This window comes from Morus notabilis, unplaced genomic scaffold (genome assembly GCF_000414095.1).
Source record: "Morus notabilis unplaced genomic scaffold, ASM41409v2 Scaffold193, whole genome shotgun sequence".
Lineage (NCBI taxonomy): Eukaryota > Viridiplantae > Streptophyta > Magnoliopsida > Rosales > Moraceae > Morus > Morus notabilis.
In genome coordinates this window covers 205,711-222,143 of record NW_010357324.1, presented here as the reverse complement: position 1 = coordinate 222,143, position 16,433 = coordinate 205,711, and the positions used below count along the sequence as shown (strand labels likewise).

Genomic DNA, 16,433 nt, shown 5'->3' with positions numbered 1-16,433 from the left:
TCAATGTTATGTTACTTTCTAGAACCTTCTACAATCTTTTCCTAAATTCTACAAGTATCGTAAAACTTCAAGATAGTTTTAAAGACATCTAAAGAATTTTATAAATATCTCAACACTTCTAGAACCTTCTAAAATATTCTAGAGTGTAGTAGAACCTTCTAGAACATCTTGGAACCTTCTCGAACATTAAAGATTCCTCCAAATAGAGATGTCAATCGTGTTGTGTCGTGCTGGCTGGGCCCATGATCAGCTAGGTCCAAGGGTGCTTCGTACCATGCTTGGCTTATCCCACTGAAACTTCGCGTCATGCTAGTGCATCCCAATATTTAAAAACAGGCCCCGGCCTGTTCGTGCTCTTGCTCGTGCTGAACCCATGCCTTTATCGTACTTGGCACAATAGATCTTTAAGCCGGCCCATTCTACCATTGAGACATTTAAAATTATTTTTTCAAGAGTTTTCAATTAAAAATAAATTTTCATATCCTATTACTAAGCAAAAAAACAAAGAACTTAGATGCCATCATCATTATAAGTACTAATTTAAAAATAAAATTTTCTATTTTATTTAAATTAATACTGAAAAAAGAGATAACTAACATAAATGAATAACAAATTAAAACTAACAAAAATTTATTTGTAATAACAATTTTTATATTTGTTTAGAGATACGTAATAATAACGAAAATTTATTAATAAAAAGAAAAAATTTTATATTTATCTTGCCGGTCCATTGTGCTCAATGGGTCATGTCATGCTCGTGATGTGCTCAAAATATTTTTTTTCTTATAAAACCGTTCACAAAAAGAGAAGAAGGACCTAGGTGTAATTTTGACACTTTTTAGGGTCTTTTTTGCAAAAAAAAAAAAAAAAAAGCTTGGCCAGCCATATCCTCTCTTTCTAGGTGTCCTAATCTCAGCCCTCCATCCATTTAGTCACCTTAAATCTCAACCATTCATTTTTAATAACTATCTTACTTCAGTTCAATTTACTTCCTATCTGGTGCGCGTTTTATCTGTGTTTATCAGACAGTTGGTCAACTTTGTCAACTTTCCTCAACCTTGACTAACTTTTCAAGAGTGGCCTATTGGTCAACTCTTGGTCAACAAATTTGGATTCAATCAACCATAATCGGTCGAAAACCCTAATTTTCTCGGTTCGACATTATGAACCCCTTTTTCGTCTGTTCTTCGTTCTATTTATTTCTAAAACCCTATAATTAATATTTTTCAATTCTTTTTCATTTCTTAACCTTAATATTCATGTGTTTTCCCACTTGTGGGAATAACACAACGTTCCGTGCCACTTTCTTGATTACAGTATGAAATTCGGTAACTGCATCATATGTCAGAAATTTTTAACTTTTAACTTGTACTTTGCTATTCAATACTAATATCAACAAATACTTATCATAAAAGTATTCATATTTATAATACAAAAAATTTCAGAAAATTTTATGTATTATAATAATTTATTCGATAAATTTGTCGGTCGTGACATAAAGTATTCTCCTAATTGGAGCCCAAAAATCTTAAAACCCCCAATTTGCCAAAACCTTATTTGGCTGGAAATTTGGACGCTGTCGCCGAACTTTGTGGCCTTTGGTGGTAGCTGACTTCACTGAAAAACAATCACCCCGTTCTTGTGGTGATTAATTGTGAGTATTGTGAATTTTTGAAATTTTGTTGATTTTGTGGATTTTGTAGATTTTGTGGATTCGTTGTTGTTGTTGTCATTGTAATTATATTAGGAGGGAAATACGTGGGATTGATATTCAAAATGTGGTAAGACATGGAAGGCTCTAGGGCATAATGACACTTTCTTCAAGACAGGTGTTGCGATTCACGGGAAACTCACAATTTCTTTAAAATAAATTCGCCCTTTCCATGGGTGTTTGAGATTTTCACGATTGTCTGTCTCTCAAAATACAATGACGATGAGCGGAGCTTTAACACCAGAAGAATTACTCCGTCGAACTAAGACTATGCCTTCCTCCTATCACCAGAACTCCTCAACTTCCTAAGACATAAACGAAACAGAGAAAAAAACAAGAGCACAAAGAAAAAGGAGCAGAAGAACTTCTGAATGGTGTGTCCCCAAATGGCTGAGGAGGCCTCCTTTCATAGGCTACTGTGGGGGAGGTTTTAAACCCAAAAATAATGGGAATTAATCTAATTTAATCCCAAATTGTTGAGGTTTGAATTATGAGACCAGATTTAGAAATAAACCTGCACTAATGACGCTCATAATTCCAAGCTGTTGGAATTCTGAAATTGATACCGAATTTAACAAAAAATAAATAAATAAATTCAAATTTGTTGGAAAAAGTAAATAAAAAATTTGCAAAATAAAATCCACAACAAGCCCGAAAAACTTTATTGAGCATGAGAAAGCCTTATAGGTATAAGCTCATACACATGTCTAATAGTGCAAACACTTATAAACTTCATGAAGTTGTAGCTCCTTTCCTATGTGGGACTTTTAATTCCCTCTTTATGTGCTTCCAACTTTCCATTAGCAATGAGCATACTTTGAGTCTCAATTCCTCATTCACCTAATGTCACTTTGAGCATATTATATACCGTTTTGAAGATCTCGTGAAGGAGAATTTGATTCTACTTTAATCTTTCACATTGACAAAGTGGGACCCACTCAAAATGGCCACTTAACATGGTTTAATAACCATCTTTTCCTACAAACTTTTATGATTTTAATTTTTTCGGTAGATTTTTTTTAGTTTTCCTATTTTATCCCCATCTTCTTTCGTTTAGATCTATCTTCTTCATAGAGTTTGGTTTCGCTCTTTCACTCCTTCACGGAGCATTGGTCGACCATACTTGCTATGTTTGATTTATAGTTGACTATAGTACTTATGTTTGTTTTGTGGGTATGAACAGCGGTTCAAATTTTTTTGTTTGTGTTTTTTTTCCATAAAATTTTGAAGTAATTATAAACGAAAAAACACCTATATATCGGAGATCTGCAATGCCGGAAAACTCTACGAGACATCACCGGAGATCATCACGAAGACGGTAATGGAAAGAGCAAGATCAAGATCAAGAGCTGTGTGACGCCATAGATCATCATGGAGGCTGCCGTGGGAGTTATGCGATGCCGGAGATTCTCTGATCTTCATTGATCTCAGTGATGGACGAGATAGGTAATAGGAAAGATAATTTTTGTCTTTTTGGCTTTATCTTTAAATTAAATCAGCCATTTTACTAATTTAGAAAAGGTGTGATCATTTACTTTAGAAAATATGCCCTTAAATCGGGCATTTACCCAAATTTAGGCATCAAATTGTTACAATATCCTAATCATTTAAAGACTCACAAAATCCAGAATCCCAATTCATAAAATGAATTGTCTCCATTATCCCTGTCTTCATCCCCGCTTAAGGAAGGGCGGGGTCGAGGTCGGAGAGTCCTCTTTATGGGAGCCTTCTCCATACCTGTTATATTTCTCATTTAATAATTTCACAATTATAGCAATTTAAAACAAAAATAAAGTAGAAATTCACTATAGATTAAACCAAAGTCAAAGGTGGTATAAAATAAACTAAATTCTAAACATATGCACACCAAATCTTAGTAATAAAGCATCAAGAGGTCTAATTATATATTTTGAAAATTAATTTTATACATAAAACCAAAGTTAAAGGTTGTACAAAACAAACCAAATTCTAGACATATGCATACCAAATCTTTGTAATAAAGTATCAAGAGGTCTAATTAGATATTTTAAAAGTTAATTTTATACATATATATAGTGCTGAAAATTTAGGCCGGGCTAGATGGGTCGACCCGAAGCTCGTTACTGTGGGCCTAGAGACTAGCCTAGCCCGGCCCGAATCCATACAAGCCCGGCCCAAGTGTAGGGCCGGGCGGGGCGGTAATTCCAGACCCGCAGGCGGCCCGAGCCCAGCCCGGAGAGCCCGAATAGCCCGGCCTGAAAATAGCCTAAAATGGCCCGGCCCAAAAATAGCCTGAAATCTCCTGCAGGAAGATGACTGGTTTATATGTGAACGATTTGTGTCTTCTTTGGGGGTTTTTTATGATTCTACTGTTTTATTATCTTGTATTTATTATCCTACTTCTCCATTTCTATTGCAACAAATTTGTGAGATTACAGACTTATTTGAAACGTATAGAAATGATATGTTATTTAAACCAATGGTAAAAAAAAATGGAAGCAAAGTTTAGGAAATATTAGTCTGAAATTCCTCTATCGTATTGTTTACTATTATTTTGGATCCTAGAGTAAAATTATCCGGTCTTGGAAATATTCTTTCTCATATCGGTGGCTAGTTAGACATAGATTATACTTCACAGGTTGTTAACACACGTGAGAAGTTGTTTGAGATTTATGCAATTTACGAGAACAAGTTCGGTAACTTGACAACTCAACAAACGCAATAAGATCAGCCGGCCTGCTCAAAAAAGAAGTTTTGGAATTTTATATCTTTTCATCGTGGTGGCTCTAGTTCGTCATCAACTGCGAGTGTCATGCCACCACCATCAACACCAATGACGACACAATATAAGGAGCTCAACGGATACCTTGAGACGGAATTCTCGGTGATAGATGGTGCTAATAATGATCACAATTTCCAAATTTTCGCATAGTGGAAGCTACAAGGTGTAAGATTTCGAGTACCTTCAATATTAGCAAGTGATATCTTGACTATTCCAGTATCAACAATGTCTTCAAAATCTGCCTTTAGCACAGCTGGGAGGATAATTGAAGAAAGAAGGACTTCGTTGACTCCAGAAATGGTTGAGGTGCTAATATGTCTAAAAGATTGGAAAAATGTTTTTTTGCGAATGCAACACTGTGCCAAAGACAAAGATTTAATTGATCAATTTTAAAACTTATACATTGACGATGACGCTTCTGATGCCGGGAGTAGTGTAGCAGGCAGCTAGATATTTTTGTTTCTTAAGTATATATAAATTGTAACTGTAAAAATAATACTGCACTCTTTTTTTTCTTACCAAGGTTTTATCCCAATGGGTTTTTCTTGGTAAGGTTTTTAATGAAGTTTTTATAATTACATAAATAAAGTCTTATTCCATTAAAATTTTACAATATTCGCGATTTATTATAAATTTCGTTCTTTTTTTTAAAATTTTTATAAATCATGTTCGGATCGAACCGAGCCGATTCGGTTCTTAGGGCCGAGCTAGACCTATATAAAGTTATTTAGGGCCGGCCTGACCCGGCCTGATTAAAACTACTGGCCGGCCAGGCCCTGCCCTAACTACCCTTTCGGGCTGCGCCCGAATTTTCAGTTCTACATATATATTTGTTTATATAAAAATATATTTATATGAATATGAGGGCGGAAGAGGAGTGGGAGTGGTTCCCTCGACCCCATCATGTTGCGCCTCGGGGAAGTTTTTTTCCCATCCTCACCTCCAACCCTAATGATGGTCCCCTATCCTTGTCCTTTTCGGGCGGAGCCCCGTCCCATGAAAAAAAACTGTAATCTCTATTGTCATAAATACGAGATATTTTATCCATCAAGTAAATTATAATAAACAAATTCAAGCAAAAAAAATATATAATAAACAAATACCTACCCTAATTACATGCATCTAGATATCCTCCTTGGTTTTTTCGCTCTTTTCAAAGTCTATTAAAAAAACTTTTTAGTCCTCGAAGCTTAACAAACACCATTACCGGCCAATTTCTCTCGCCCTCTCTTTTCTCGTCCATTTCTTTCTCACCTCCAACTCAAAACTCAAAAGCATCTCTTAACAAACCCACATATAGATATAGATTTAGATATAATATAGATAATAGATATATTGATCTGTTTCTACAATCGGTCATCGGTCAGATTTGCTTCTTCTCCTAAAAATGGTACGTTTTTTACATCTCTCTCTCTCTCTCTCTCTCTCTCTCTCTCTCTCTCTCTGTCTCTGTCTCTCTCTCTCTCTCTCTCTCTCCCATTTCTCTCTTCTTTTTCACTTCTTCGGATGAATAATTAACATATATAAGCTCTACACTTTTGTGATTTATATAAATTTCTTGATTTTGAGAATCTGTTTGTGCATGAAAACTCTCTTCTCTTGTCGATGGCCTCGTTTTGTCTTTCCATGTCCACAGAAGGGTGTTTTTCCAATAAGCAAAGAAAGCTGGTTTTGCAAATATCAAAAAGCAGTTTTCTAGCTACAATACTGAACTATACTTTTTTCTTAAAAATAAAAAATAAATAAATAGTTATATATATACATATATATATAATAAAAGTAGTGTGAAAGGAAATGATAAGGGTATATAATGCTATGCGTGTTGTTTTTGGCATCTTTCCCTTTGCTTTTATTTTGGACCATTTCTTTAACGTTAAGATAGCATAAGATAAGATACGCTTTTACGTACATTGCTATTCAAAAGAAATTTTATACCTGTTACAGTATTTTTGCATATAAATATTTAATTTTAAGTTTTTTATTATAATATTTTCTCTGACATGAATTTATATTTTATTTTAAATTCTCAATTCAAACAAGTAACTGTCGTTTTTTTACTATTACTTTGTTTTATTGTCTCTCTTTGTCAGTTTCAAGTCAAAATGAAGAAAAGAAAGGAGGGAAAAATCAACCAATAAATTTTTTTTTTTTTTTTTGACACTCTTAAGGAACTAATAACTTTTTTCAGAGTTTTTGATCGTATGCTAACATTGGTTTACAATATTGCTTTTTGTGGTGGCGTGCAAGTTTTGAGCTTAACCACTCCGCTTATATATCATTATAAAAATGCCTTTATGTGTCTTAAGCAATTAGCAAATTAAATATAATGTGCTATAGATATTAATTCGTGTGGCCAAAATAAAGAAAAAAAGAAGAAGAAGAAGAAGATCATCTTGTGAGTTCGTCGATCTCCTTATACTTTTTACTACTTTTTACTACTTTATAGAAGATTCTAATTTTGTTTTCAAAAACACTAATTAATATTAAACATATACAGTGATTTCTCTCTCTCTCTCTTCTCTCTCTCTTGCCGTCTCCTTTCATTTGCCTTTTCTTTTCAATTTTTTCGTGTATAACCATGGGAGGCCGTGTGCTATTATATATACACGCATATATATATATATATATATATATAATATATTCTCGTTTGGGATTGTGTAATAACATCTTTGGCCTCGTTCACTTTATAGATTTGAATTTTCAATTTGAATTTATATGTAACATTTTTTAAGAGCTTCTAACTATAGTATAAAAAGTTAAATGTGACATTTTTAAAAGTTTTTAACTGTAAAAACTTATAACTGAAAACTTGAATCGGTAAAATGAACGATACATTTGTCTTCCTCAATATTGTTGCTTCCCATTTGACTGCAATTTAATTATCAGATCCAAATTCGTGCAGGCCGCGGCCCGTGATATATTTATTTATTTCTAAAAAAAAATGAACAAAATTATATACTTTAATTGTTTCTGCTGTGGTTTTTTTTTATTATTTTTCTTTTTTAAGTTTTTCCGCTTGGAATATTTCCATTTTGATAGTCCTTTTCCTTTTGACTTTTAATTTGTTTTTCAACGGATCTCTACATGTGCATATGTTTAATACTTTAATTAGAAGCAGATTGTTCATTTCATTTTTTTTTTCTTGTTTTTTTTTTTAATCAAATATGTTAATTGTTACCTGTAAAAGGCAAGGACAATATATTAATTTGTTAGTTAGCATATTCAGTTTTATTGAGTTCCGCGCATGAGCTTTGGTAGTTTTCTTACCAACTATTATTTTTCTTAATTACGGAAAAATTGTTATTTGACCCACAATTATATTTTTTTTTTATACAAGACAAAATTAAACCCGCAATCCCTCACCTAAATCCACCCATGCCACTATCATAAGAGATCTTAAGCATATATCTTTTTTTTTTTTTTCAATATCACATTTACATATTATTGAATTCCTCATAAATGGCCAATATCTTTTTCTTTTCTCAGACATATGATTAATATGGTACGCTAAGCCTGCTTAGATTCTTATAAAAACATATTAAAAACAGCTTCTATAAACAACACCAAACAGGTCCAAAAAAAAAAAAAAATTCTTATTTTTTGTTTGATAGTAAAATAAGTCCTGTTATTGTCATTGTCATTTCTGGACGGTGTTGGCGGAGGCCGCTTTGCTGATAAAACTAATAAATACCTAATTTACATACTACATTCTATATTTATACCCATCAGGGATTTTTCATTTTATATTTGAAGGGTTAATACTATACTTAATATCTACAAAATTTTCCAATTTTAATCATATATATATAGAATAAAATTAAGTGTCATTGAGTGTTTGATGATAAGTAATCAGAAACAATATTTCAAAATGTCTTTGGGAATTGATTGGGTGTTTTTCAGGTCATGGAAGGGAAGAAGGAGACGCAGATTTTTCTCACAAAGCCATTGTCGTTAAAGGGAGACGTGAATGATGAAGATGGGGTCCCCAATATGCTTCAACGGGTTCTCAGTCTCTTTAAAAATGTACGGTCAGGATCAGATCTCACCCGAATGCAGGTAAGTCTTTGCGTACTTTTCTTTTTCCCTTTTTATTTTTAAATAATAATCCTTTAGGTTAATCATGAAAATAGTCCCTGAACTTTACTCATAATTTTACTATATCCAACTATGTTGAAATCATGAGCACTCTTATGATCCGATGGAGTTAAAATCCCGCTATTCACATAAAATGAGTCTCGTTAACTGAGTAGGTGAAATCAAATAATGAAATCCGTAATTAGGTGGAAAAACGTCGTTGTAAATATTTGTTCAAGCTTTTGTTAGTTTGTAGATTAACATCAACTGTGGTGCAAAGGCTGAATGGGTCTCTCAAAATTCAATCTGGTCCTTCTTAGCATTATTGAGACCAATTAGGTCTAGATTAGCAATTATTAATCCTTTTATTTAAGAAGATGAAAAGGGACACTTCATTCCCAAATTTATCATGTTTTTTCTCCGTGCAAATTAGCTTTAAAGTACTATAAAAACACATGTTACTTTTCTTAATCATGACTACCAATTGTTTTTATATAACTTAAGAGTGAGAGATTCGAATTTTATACTTTATAAGAAGATTAAGCATTCAAAATTACAGATAAATTATACCAGCAACCAGTTACAAATTGTGTCTATATAATTGGCCAGATATATGAAAGAAGAATAATGACTTGTCAAGGACCGGCACAGCCAAATAAAATAATATTTGGGGCTCGTTTAGTTCGTTAATTTGAGTTTTTAATTCGAGTTGAGATGTGATTTTATGTTAGAGCTTTTTACTGTAGCAAAAAAGTTAGATGCGACAGTTTCTGAGAGCTTTTTGCTGCAGTAAAACTCGAATTCTAAACTCAAATCCGTGAAATGAATAGGGTCTTGATTGTTGCTCTTATCCCATTTGTGCTAATTAACTTGATTTTTATTTTATTGTTTTTATTTTTATTTTTATTTTTTTTAGCTGCCAGCCATTTTCAACATTCCAAAGTCACAATTGCAATGTTATGGTGAGTCAGTGTATTGTGTTGGCGATGACATGTTGGGAAAGTGTAACATTGAGGGGAGCCCTTCTGAGAGGTTCATGGCCGTAGTAGCATGGAGCATTTCCACTCTTCGTCCTGTGGATTTTGGAGTTGCTCCTTACAACCCAATTCTTGGAGAGACCCATCACGTTTCCCGAGGAACCCTCAATGTTCTTCTTGAACAGGTTCGTTCACTCGCTTTTTGTTTGTTAGACGTGAAATTACTGCTAAACTATACTTATAATTACGTGATGATCAGAAGCATCAATTTTTACTTCTTGAAGCTAATTAATAGAAAATTTTCACATAAATTCAGCCTCAATGGTGGTTCATCATAGTGGGATTAGGAGAGATGCGGAGTTCTGCTCCACTAGAGGAACTCCTACAATTTTCGACTCTAATGGGACTTATATGGGCTCATTCATTTTTCTTTGGGTTAGAAAAAAAAAAAGAAAAGAAAATTACATATTAAACCACTAAAATCCAACAACTTTACATTTATGATACTTTAGTTGATTTTAATAAAATATTCTGGAGAATATAAAAAAAACATTTTGCTCTATTTTATGAAAAATTAACTGATATAGATGCTCTAATTTTTACTATTGGGCGGCAAAAATGAAGACTTCTTGTGGATGGCATCTTTGTATTTCTCATAAAAAACCAAATAGAAATTGGTGCACTCTTTTTATGTGTCAACGGCCTGCAGTACTAGCAATATGATACTAGTTATTCCATTACTATTTATTTCATATTCATTGGAACTAGTTATATATGTCCCTACTTCCTTGTCTCTGTCTGAAAAAGCCGTTTTTAGGACTTGTTATTATAACATATATGTCCCTACTTCCTTGTCTCTGTCTGAAAAAGCCGTTTTTAGGACTTATTACTATAACACCCCTTGTGTTTTATTAAAATTAAAATGACACTCTCTTGACGGAATTTATTAATTGACTGAAGTTATTAACAACAACACCTTTTATTTGAAACTCTATTAACTTTTAGTAAGAAATGTCAAAACTACCCCTATGTTAGATTTGCTTTCATTCTTTTTTATTTGATTCTTTTAATAAAAACTGGTGTAAAGATATGTTGTAATATTTTTAAAGAGTCAACCTAAAAATAGGTTAAAAAAGTTAATGCGTTTAATTTGGTGTCTTATATTTTTTGTCATTAATGTTTTAAGTTTAATTTAAACTACAATTTTGTTTCATCATTAGGATCAAACTGTCCAATTTAATTTATTCTTTTAATTAAATTAATTTTCATTATAATATAGTTGATCCTAATAATGCACCAAATATTAAATGGTTTTTAATTTAATATACAAGTTTAGTGGATCGAGAACATTATTAAAACAAAGGAGTTTTAGAAAAAGAAAAATAAAAAAATATAATTGTTTTTATTAGAGTGAAAATTATAGTTATAAATGTGTAAAAATTAACTAAACTCATGTTTTGATGCTAAATAAGAGTATACACATCTTTTCTCATACTACGTACAACATAGAAACATTTTCTGGTAAATAAAGGGCCATTTTTTGCATTTGAAAAAAATTTAACGACCAAGATTTGCAGTCAACTAACGGAGGAGGTGTCCGTGTAATTTTTATTAAAACTCGAGAGGTATTAACGTGATTAGTTTCGATCAAGAGAATATCTCTATTATTTTAACAAAATTAATTTCGATCAAGAGAATATCTCTATTATTTTAATAAAATTAGTTTCGATCAAGAGAATATATCTATTATTTTAACAAAATACATGAGGTGCCAATGTAATAAGCTCTTTTTTTTTTAATTATTTGTCTCGACCTCTAAAATGTTAGTTGACACAAAATCTAATAGATGTCATCTGTACAGCTTTACATTTTATGACATCCCTGTTGATTTTAATAAAATATTCTGGATAGTACAAAAATTAAATATTCATCTATATTTTCTGATGAAGCTTTTTTACTGCTTGTAAATTTGCATGAAGATATCACATCACCCACCAGTTTCTGTCCTTCATGCAACGGATGAGAAAGAAAACCTTGAACTGCTATGGTGTCAACATCCTGTTCCCAAATTCTTTGGTATGCACAGCCTCATTCAGTTGCACTTATTACATTATTTTTTGCGGGAATAATCAGACTTCGTTCATTTTATCATTTAAATCACAACTCAAATTTTTTATTATATTATTTTTTTCGTAAAAATTTAAATTTAATTTTTTTCACTACAGTATTTCAATTCAAATCAAACGAGCAAAAAAATCAAGGCCTTAATAATTATTACATTTTTATCATGGTGCAAACAATATCTACCGTTTATGTTCTTCGTTGCTATTTTCCCTTCTCAATAGTAATCATAGAAGAAATTCATGCACCTTAGTTTTGTTTAATAAATGGATGTTGATCATTGAAACTTGCCATACTTCCACACAAATTGAAGAAAATTTGAAAAGCGCATATATCCCTTTTGAGTTAGCATTTCAATGTAATTGAAAGAAGAATATTGTACGTTTTTTTTTTTTTGGGCGTTAATAACGAGAATATATATTGGACTTGATGATCACAAAAACTCCTTGGGAAAATAGAAACACTATTATATAACTTTTTCAAGTAGTTTCTTGTATTTTGTTTTTGTCTTATATTTACTTTTGGAACTTAATGTAGGAACCTTTAAATTTTAGACATCAAAATTAATGATAAGCAAGAAAATATCTCTAAACTAAACTTATAACATGTTGAAATGGTTGGAGATATCAGTAGTATCCGACACCACAATTAACCAAAAAAAAAAAAAACTCCATATATATTGTGAGGCCTTGTATTGTGGGACCCACATTTAATTAATATATGGTATTGGATACGATTGTTGCCCTAGCATCATTCTTTCTAGAACTACTCATTATCAATTTTCATTATAATTAAGATTGGAAAGCTAATAATGCAGGCACATCGGTTGAGGCTGAGATTAGGGGAACAAGAAAGCTGAAACTCCTAAATTATGGAGAAACTTACGTAATGAACTCTCCAAAACTTTCAATTAAGTTCTTTCCAGTGCCCGGAGTTGAATGGACAGGAAACGATCGAATTCGATGCTACGAGACGGGTCTTGAAGCCAAATTATCATATGGAGGAAGATCCTTCCTAGGTTTGAGAGGAAATCCTGGATCAATCAAGGGAACGATTTTTGAATCTTCTTCAATGAAGCCTCTTTTCGAGATCAATGGCCATTGGGACAGGTAACTTAATTATTATTTCGGACTAATGAAATAAATTATTTACTCTTTCTTCTTACATCCAAAAATTAATTAGTAAACAAATCTAACTCCCTTGTTGTGAACTATGAAATCAAGTACAATCTTTCTTTTTCTCAATGTTCTTAATTTGGTGGAAGCAGAATATATTCAATTGTTTTTACACACTTAAACCTTGAGGAAAAAAATCACTTATGCTGTCTTAAAGAGTTTTCAAGCTATTATACTGATAGGATTATGTTAGTAATTAGTAATCAATATAATAAGTGGTAATGATAGGATTATGTTAGTAATTAGTAATCAATATAATAAGTGGTTAGTGGTTTGTTATATTTGTTAAATAGTTACTAGTTAGTTAGTTCTTGGAATTAGTGTGAGGAATAAGAGTTAGTAGTATAAATAAGATTAGGAGGTAGAATAAGTGGGGATCGAATCATTTGTACAAACTTCCGAGAGAAGGAACCCTAGGAGAGCAAGGGATCTCTCAAAAATCCCCTTATCTATCTGTAATCAATTTTGTGTCATTAATACAATCAAACTTTCTGTTAGCTTCTCCGAATTCTGTCAAATACTTCTAACCGTGGATTTGGAGCTTATCAAGTGGTATCAGAGCACTTTCTTAGGGAAAATCCAGAGAAGATGGAGGGAACATATGGACGTTGGCAGCAATTAGAGAAGCTAATGTTTTCCGGAGAAGATCCGGATGCGTGGATAGCAAGAGTAGAAGAATATTTCTTGAAAAATCAATTTTCAGAGCAAGAAAAAGTGATGTTCGTTGGGGAGTTCATGGAAGGTAAAGCTCTTCAGTGGTTTCAATGGGAGGATAGAAGACGGCCATTCGTTTGTTGGAGTGCTTTTAAGATGCATTTGTTTCAGTGTTTCCAACCAACAAAGGGAAACTGTTCTATTGCGAAGATTGAAGCCATGGTTCAAAACGTGGAGCAACTTCTAAAGAGGATGGAGATGAGATTTGGAGCGGTGGTGGCGTCGACCATAGCAGCAGATCGACGTCAAGAGCTATCAGAATGCAAGATGAACGATCTGGAGTCGAAATCTAGGTTTTCAGATCCTAGAGTTTCAAATCTTAGGATTTTCGACAGTTCGCGACCAAATTTGGGAGACCGAATCTGACGAGCGGTGCTAGAGGAAGGGCAGTTTAGACTACCAAATGGGAAGGTGGCTGAACGCGAGGAGAACCCGCGCGGCGGAGGGGTCGATCTCGACCATAATTGACCCAATCTGCGACGGGACCAACAGATCGACGCCGATTGGGGCTTGGAAAGCCCACATCTGCAACGGGGAGGGCTAATCGACGCTGAATTTGGCCTGGGTGATGCTCAGGAGTGGCGGGAGTTACGATTCGACCATAATCTTTTGGATCCATGACCTGGAGGTCAGATCAGTGGGGAGCGGTGCCGTGGAGTGTGATTTGACGGCGGGCTGTGGTTGGAGGGGAAGCGGCAGCCTCGCGCGGCGACGTTTGGGGCTGGGCTCACAATTTCCGGCGCAGCTGAGGCTGGGCTTGGCGATTTGGCTGCGGTTTGGACTGGGACACATGATTCTGGTGAAGTTGAGGCTATTTCCGGCCGGAATAGTAGTGACCCACTCAATTCCGGTGATAATATGGTTAGGATAGGGAAGTTTGGCTCAAAACCTTTGGTCGGTGGGGCTGAGTTTCGAAATTCCAGCCAAATGAGGGTTGGGTTATGCGTTTCCAGTGTGGACAGGTTTGATTCTTGTGTGATTGGGTCTGGGCTGCATAATTCCAACGTTATTGGGCTTACTTCTGGCTCAATAGGGGTTGAGCCTAAAAATTTCAGGAAAAGTGGGACTAATTTCAGCAAGATATGTAATGGATCCTCAAATTTTGGCCCAAAGTGGACTGGGTCTGGGAATTCCAGCACTCCTGGGGTTGGGGATGGAGAAATTGACTTCATTGGAATAGGACTTGGACACTCTGCAAATGGAAGATCTGATATTTCTGAGTTTGTAACTCCAAAATCTAAAATTTTTATGTTTTGTGGACTGAACAATGGCTCTAATGAGTTCTCTGCTCTCACTTACACTTCCGTGGCACCTTGGGTTGTCACCGTTGAAGTTGGCTCTTCAAGAATTGCGATGCCTTTCAACATTCTGAAAGGTGGGCTTGACGACATGGGAAGGAGATGGCGTCATTCCACTGCAGTCACTTGACCACACCTTGAGGACAAGGTGTCTTGGGGAGGGGAGTAATGATAGGATTATGTTAGTAATTAGTAATCAATATAATAAGTGGTTAGTGGTTTGTTATATTTGTTAAATAGTTACTAGTTAGTTAGTTCTTGGAATTAGTGTGAGGAATAAGAGTTAGTAGTATAAATAAGATTAGGAGGTAGAATAAGTGGGGATCGAATCATTTGTACAAACTTTCGAGAGAAGGAACCCTAGGAGAGTAAGGGATCTCTCAAAAATCCCCTTATCTTTCTGTAATCAATTTTGTGTCATTAATACAATCAAGCTTCTGTTAGTTTCTTCCGAATTCTGTCAAATACTTCTAACCGTGGATTTGGAGCTTATCATATACACAAATAAAAAAGCAATCACATTGATTTTCTTGGCATATATATTGTTGTTTCTATTTCTTTTGCTTTGCACTTGGCACGTATGTAAGTACATCACAAATGTTTGAGAGTTTGTTATTTGGTCTCTATTTTTAAATTTTATTGCAGAACTGTCACGGTTAAGGACCTCACCAGCGGTAAAGTTAGAGTTATTTACAATTCAAAAGAAGTCATTTCAGGACTTAAGACCCCTATGGTCAAGGATCCAAAGGTAACTACTTAACTGTTGCTTAAGTTATCATGTATAAGTTGTTAAGAAATAGACGCCCTAAATCTATATTATCGAAAGTTGAAATCAAAAGTCAAACAAACAAGAATACTAGATTTATATTGATTCACCTTAATATCAGAGTTGCGTCTACTTTCAGCACTGAAAGCTTACTTGTTCACCATTATATTACAATTTTGCATGCTTAAAAGAGCAAAAGGCTGAAGGCAGGCCTTGGCACCGTGGTGGGAGCGCTTGCGTTTGCACCCGCGGTCTAAGGTTCGAATCCCGGAAACGACCTCTCCTTCGGGAGGTAAGGCTGCGTACATATGGGATTGAGCTTTCCCCCAAGTCTGTCATAATACGAGAGGCTTTTTGGCACTGGGGTCCGCCTTTTTTTTTTTTTTAAAGAGCAAAAGGCTAATTGAATCTTTGTATATTTGCCCTTGTGGATTTTTCTAATTTCAAATTAAGCTTTTCTCTTTTAAATTGAAAGTTATAATCATACCCTTGGATTGTTGACTAATTTCTTCATTTTAATAGGGAGTATGGCCAAGTGAATCAGCTTTAGTGTGGGGTGAGGTGAGCCAAGGAATATTAAACAAAGACTGGGGAAAAGCAATGGAAGCGAAGAAAGCTGTTGAGGAAAAACAAAGGGAGCTCTTAAGAGACAGAAATTCAAGATCCGAAACTTGGGCTCCTAAGCATTTTATTGTATCTTATGACAAGGAAAGTGGCTGGGACTGCCTACCTATGCAAAATTTTGTCCCACCAGCTCCAATTGTTATACCATTTAACAGTTGATTACATTGTAATTAATTTATTCTATCATATCTCTTACTTATATTTATATATTA

The 16,433-nt window shown here is 34.1% G+C and overlaps 1 protein-coding gene across 3 annotated transcripts; it reads left to right on the top strand.

Annotated features, from left to right (window-relative positions):
* Positions 1–5,388: 5,388 nt before the first annotated feature.
* On the top strand, positions 5,389–16,433 carry LOC21399873 (oxysterol-binding protein-related protein 4C). 3 transcript variants are annotated; one of them, XM_024168455.1, is made up of 8 exons: positions 5,389–5,862; positions 8,373–8,528; positions 9,463–9,708; positions 11,503–11,599; positions 12,462–12,753; positions 15,477–15,579; positions 15,789–15,889; positions 16,120–16,190. In XM_024168455.1, the coding sequence occupies exons 1-7, from the start codon at positions 5,860–5,862 to the stop codon at positions 15,852–15,854; spliced, it is 963 nt and encodes a 320-aa protein (XP_024024223.1). In that variant the 5' UTR covers positions 5,389–5,859; the 3' UTR covers positions 15,855–15,889; positions 16,120–16,190. The 3 variants fall into 3 exon arrangements, with proteins under 3 accessions (XP_024024223.1, XP_024024215.1, XP_024024221.1); XM_024168447.1 differs by lacking the exon at positions 15,789–15,889 and having other exon boundaries at positions 16,120–16,433; XM_024168453.1 differs by lacking the exons at positions 5,389–5,862; positions 15,789–15,889 and adding an exon at positions 6,791–6,867 and having other exon boundaries at positions 16,120–16,433.

Bases quoted from the DNA above. Each gene is read 5' to 3' on its own strand.
- LOC21399873 (XM_024168447.1), top strand. The intron at 9,709-11,502 runs GTTCGTTCACTC...ATTTGCATGAAG, and splicing joins TCAATGTTCTTCTTGAACAG to ATATCACATCACCCACCAGT. The intron at 11,600-12,461 runs GTATGCACAGCC...CTAATAATGCAG, and splicing joins TCCTGTTCCCAAATTCTTTG to GCACATCGGTTGAGGCTGAG.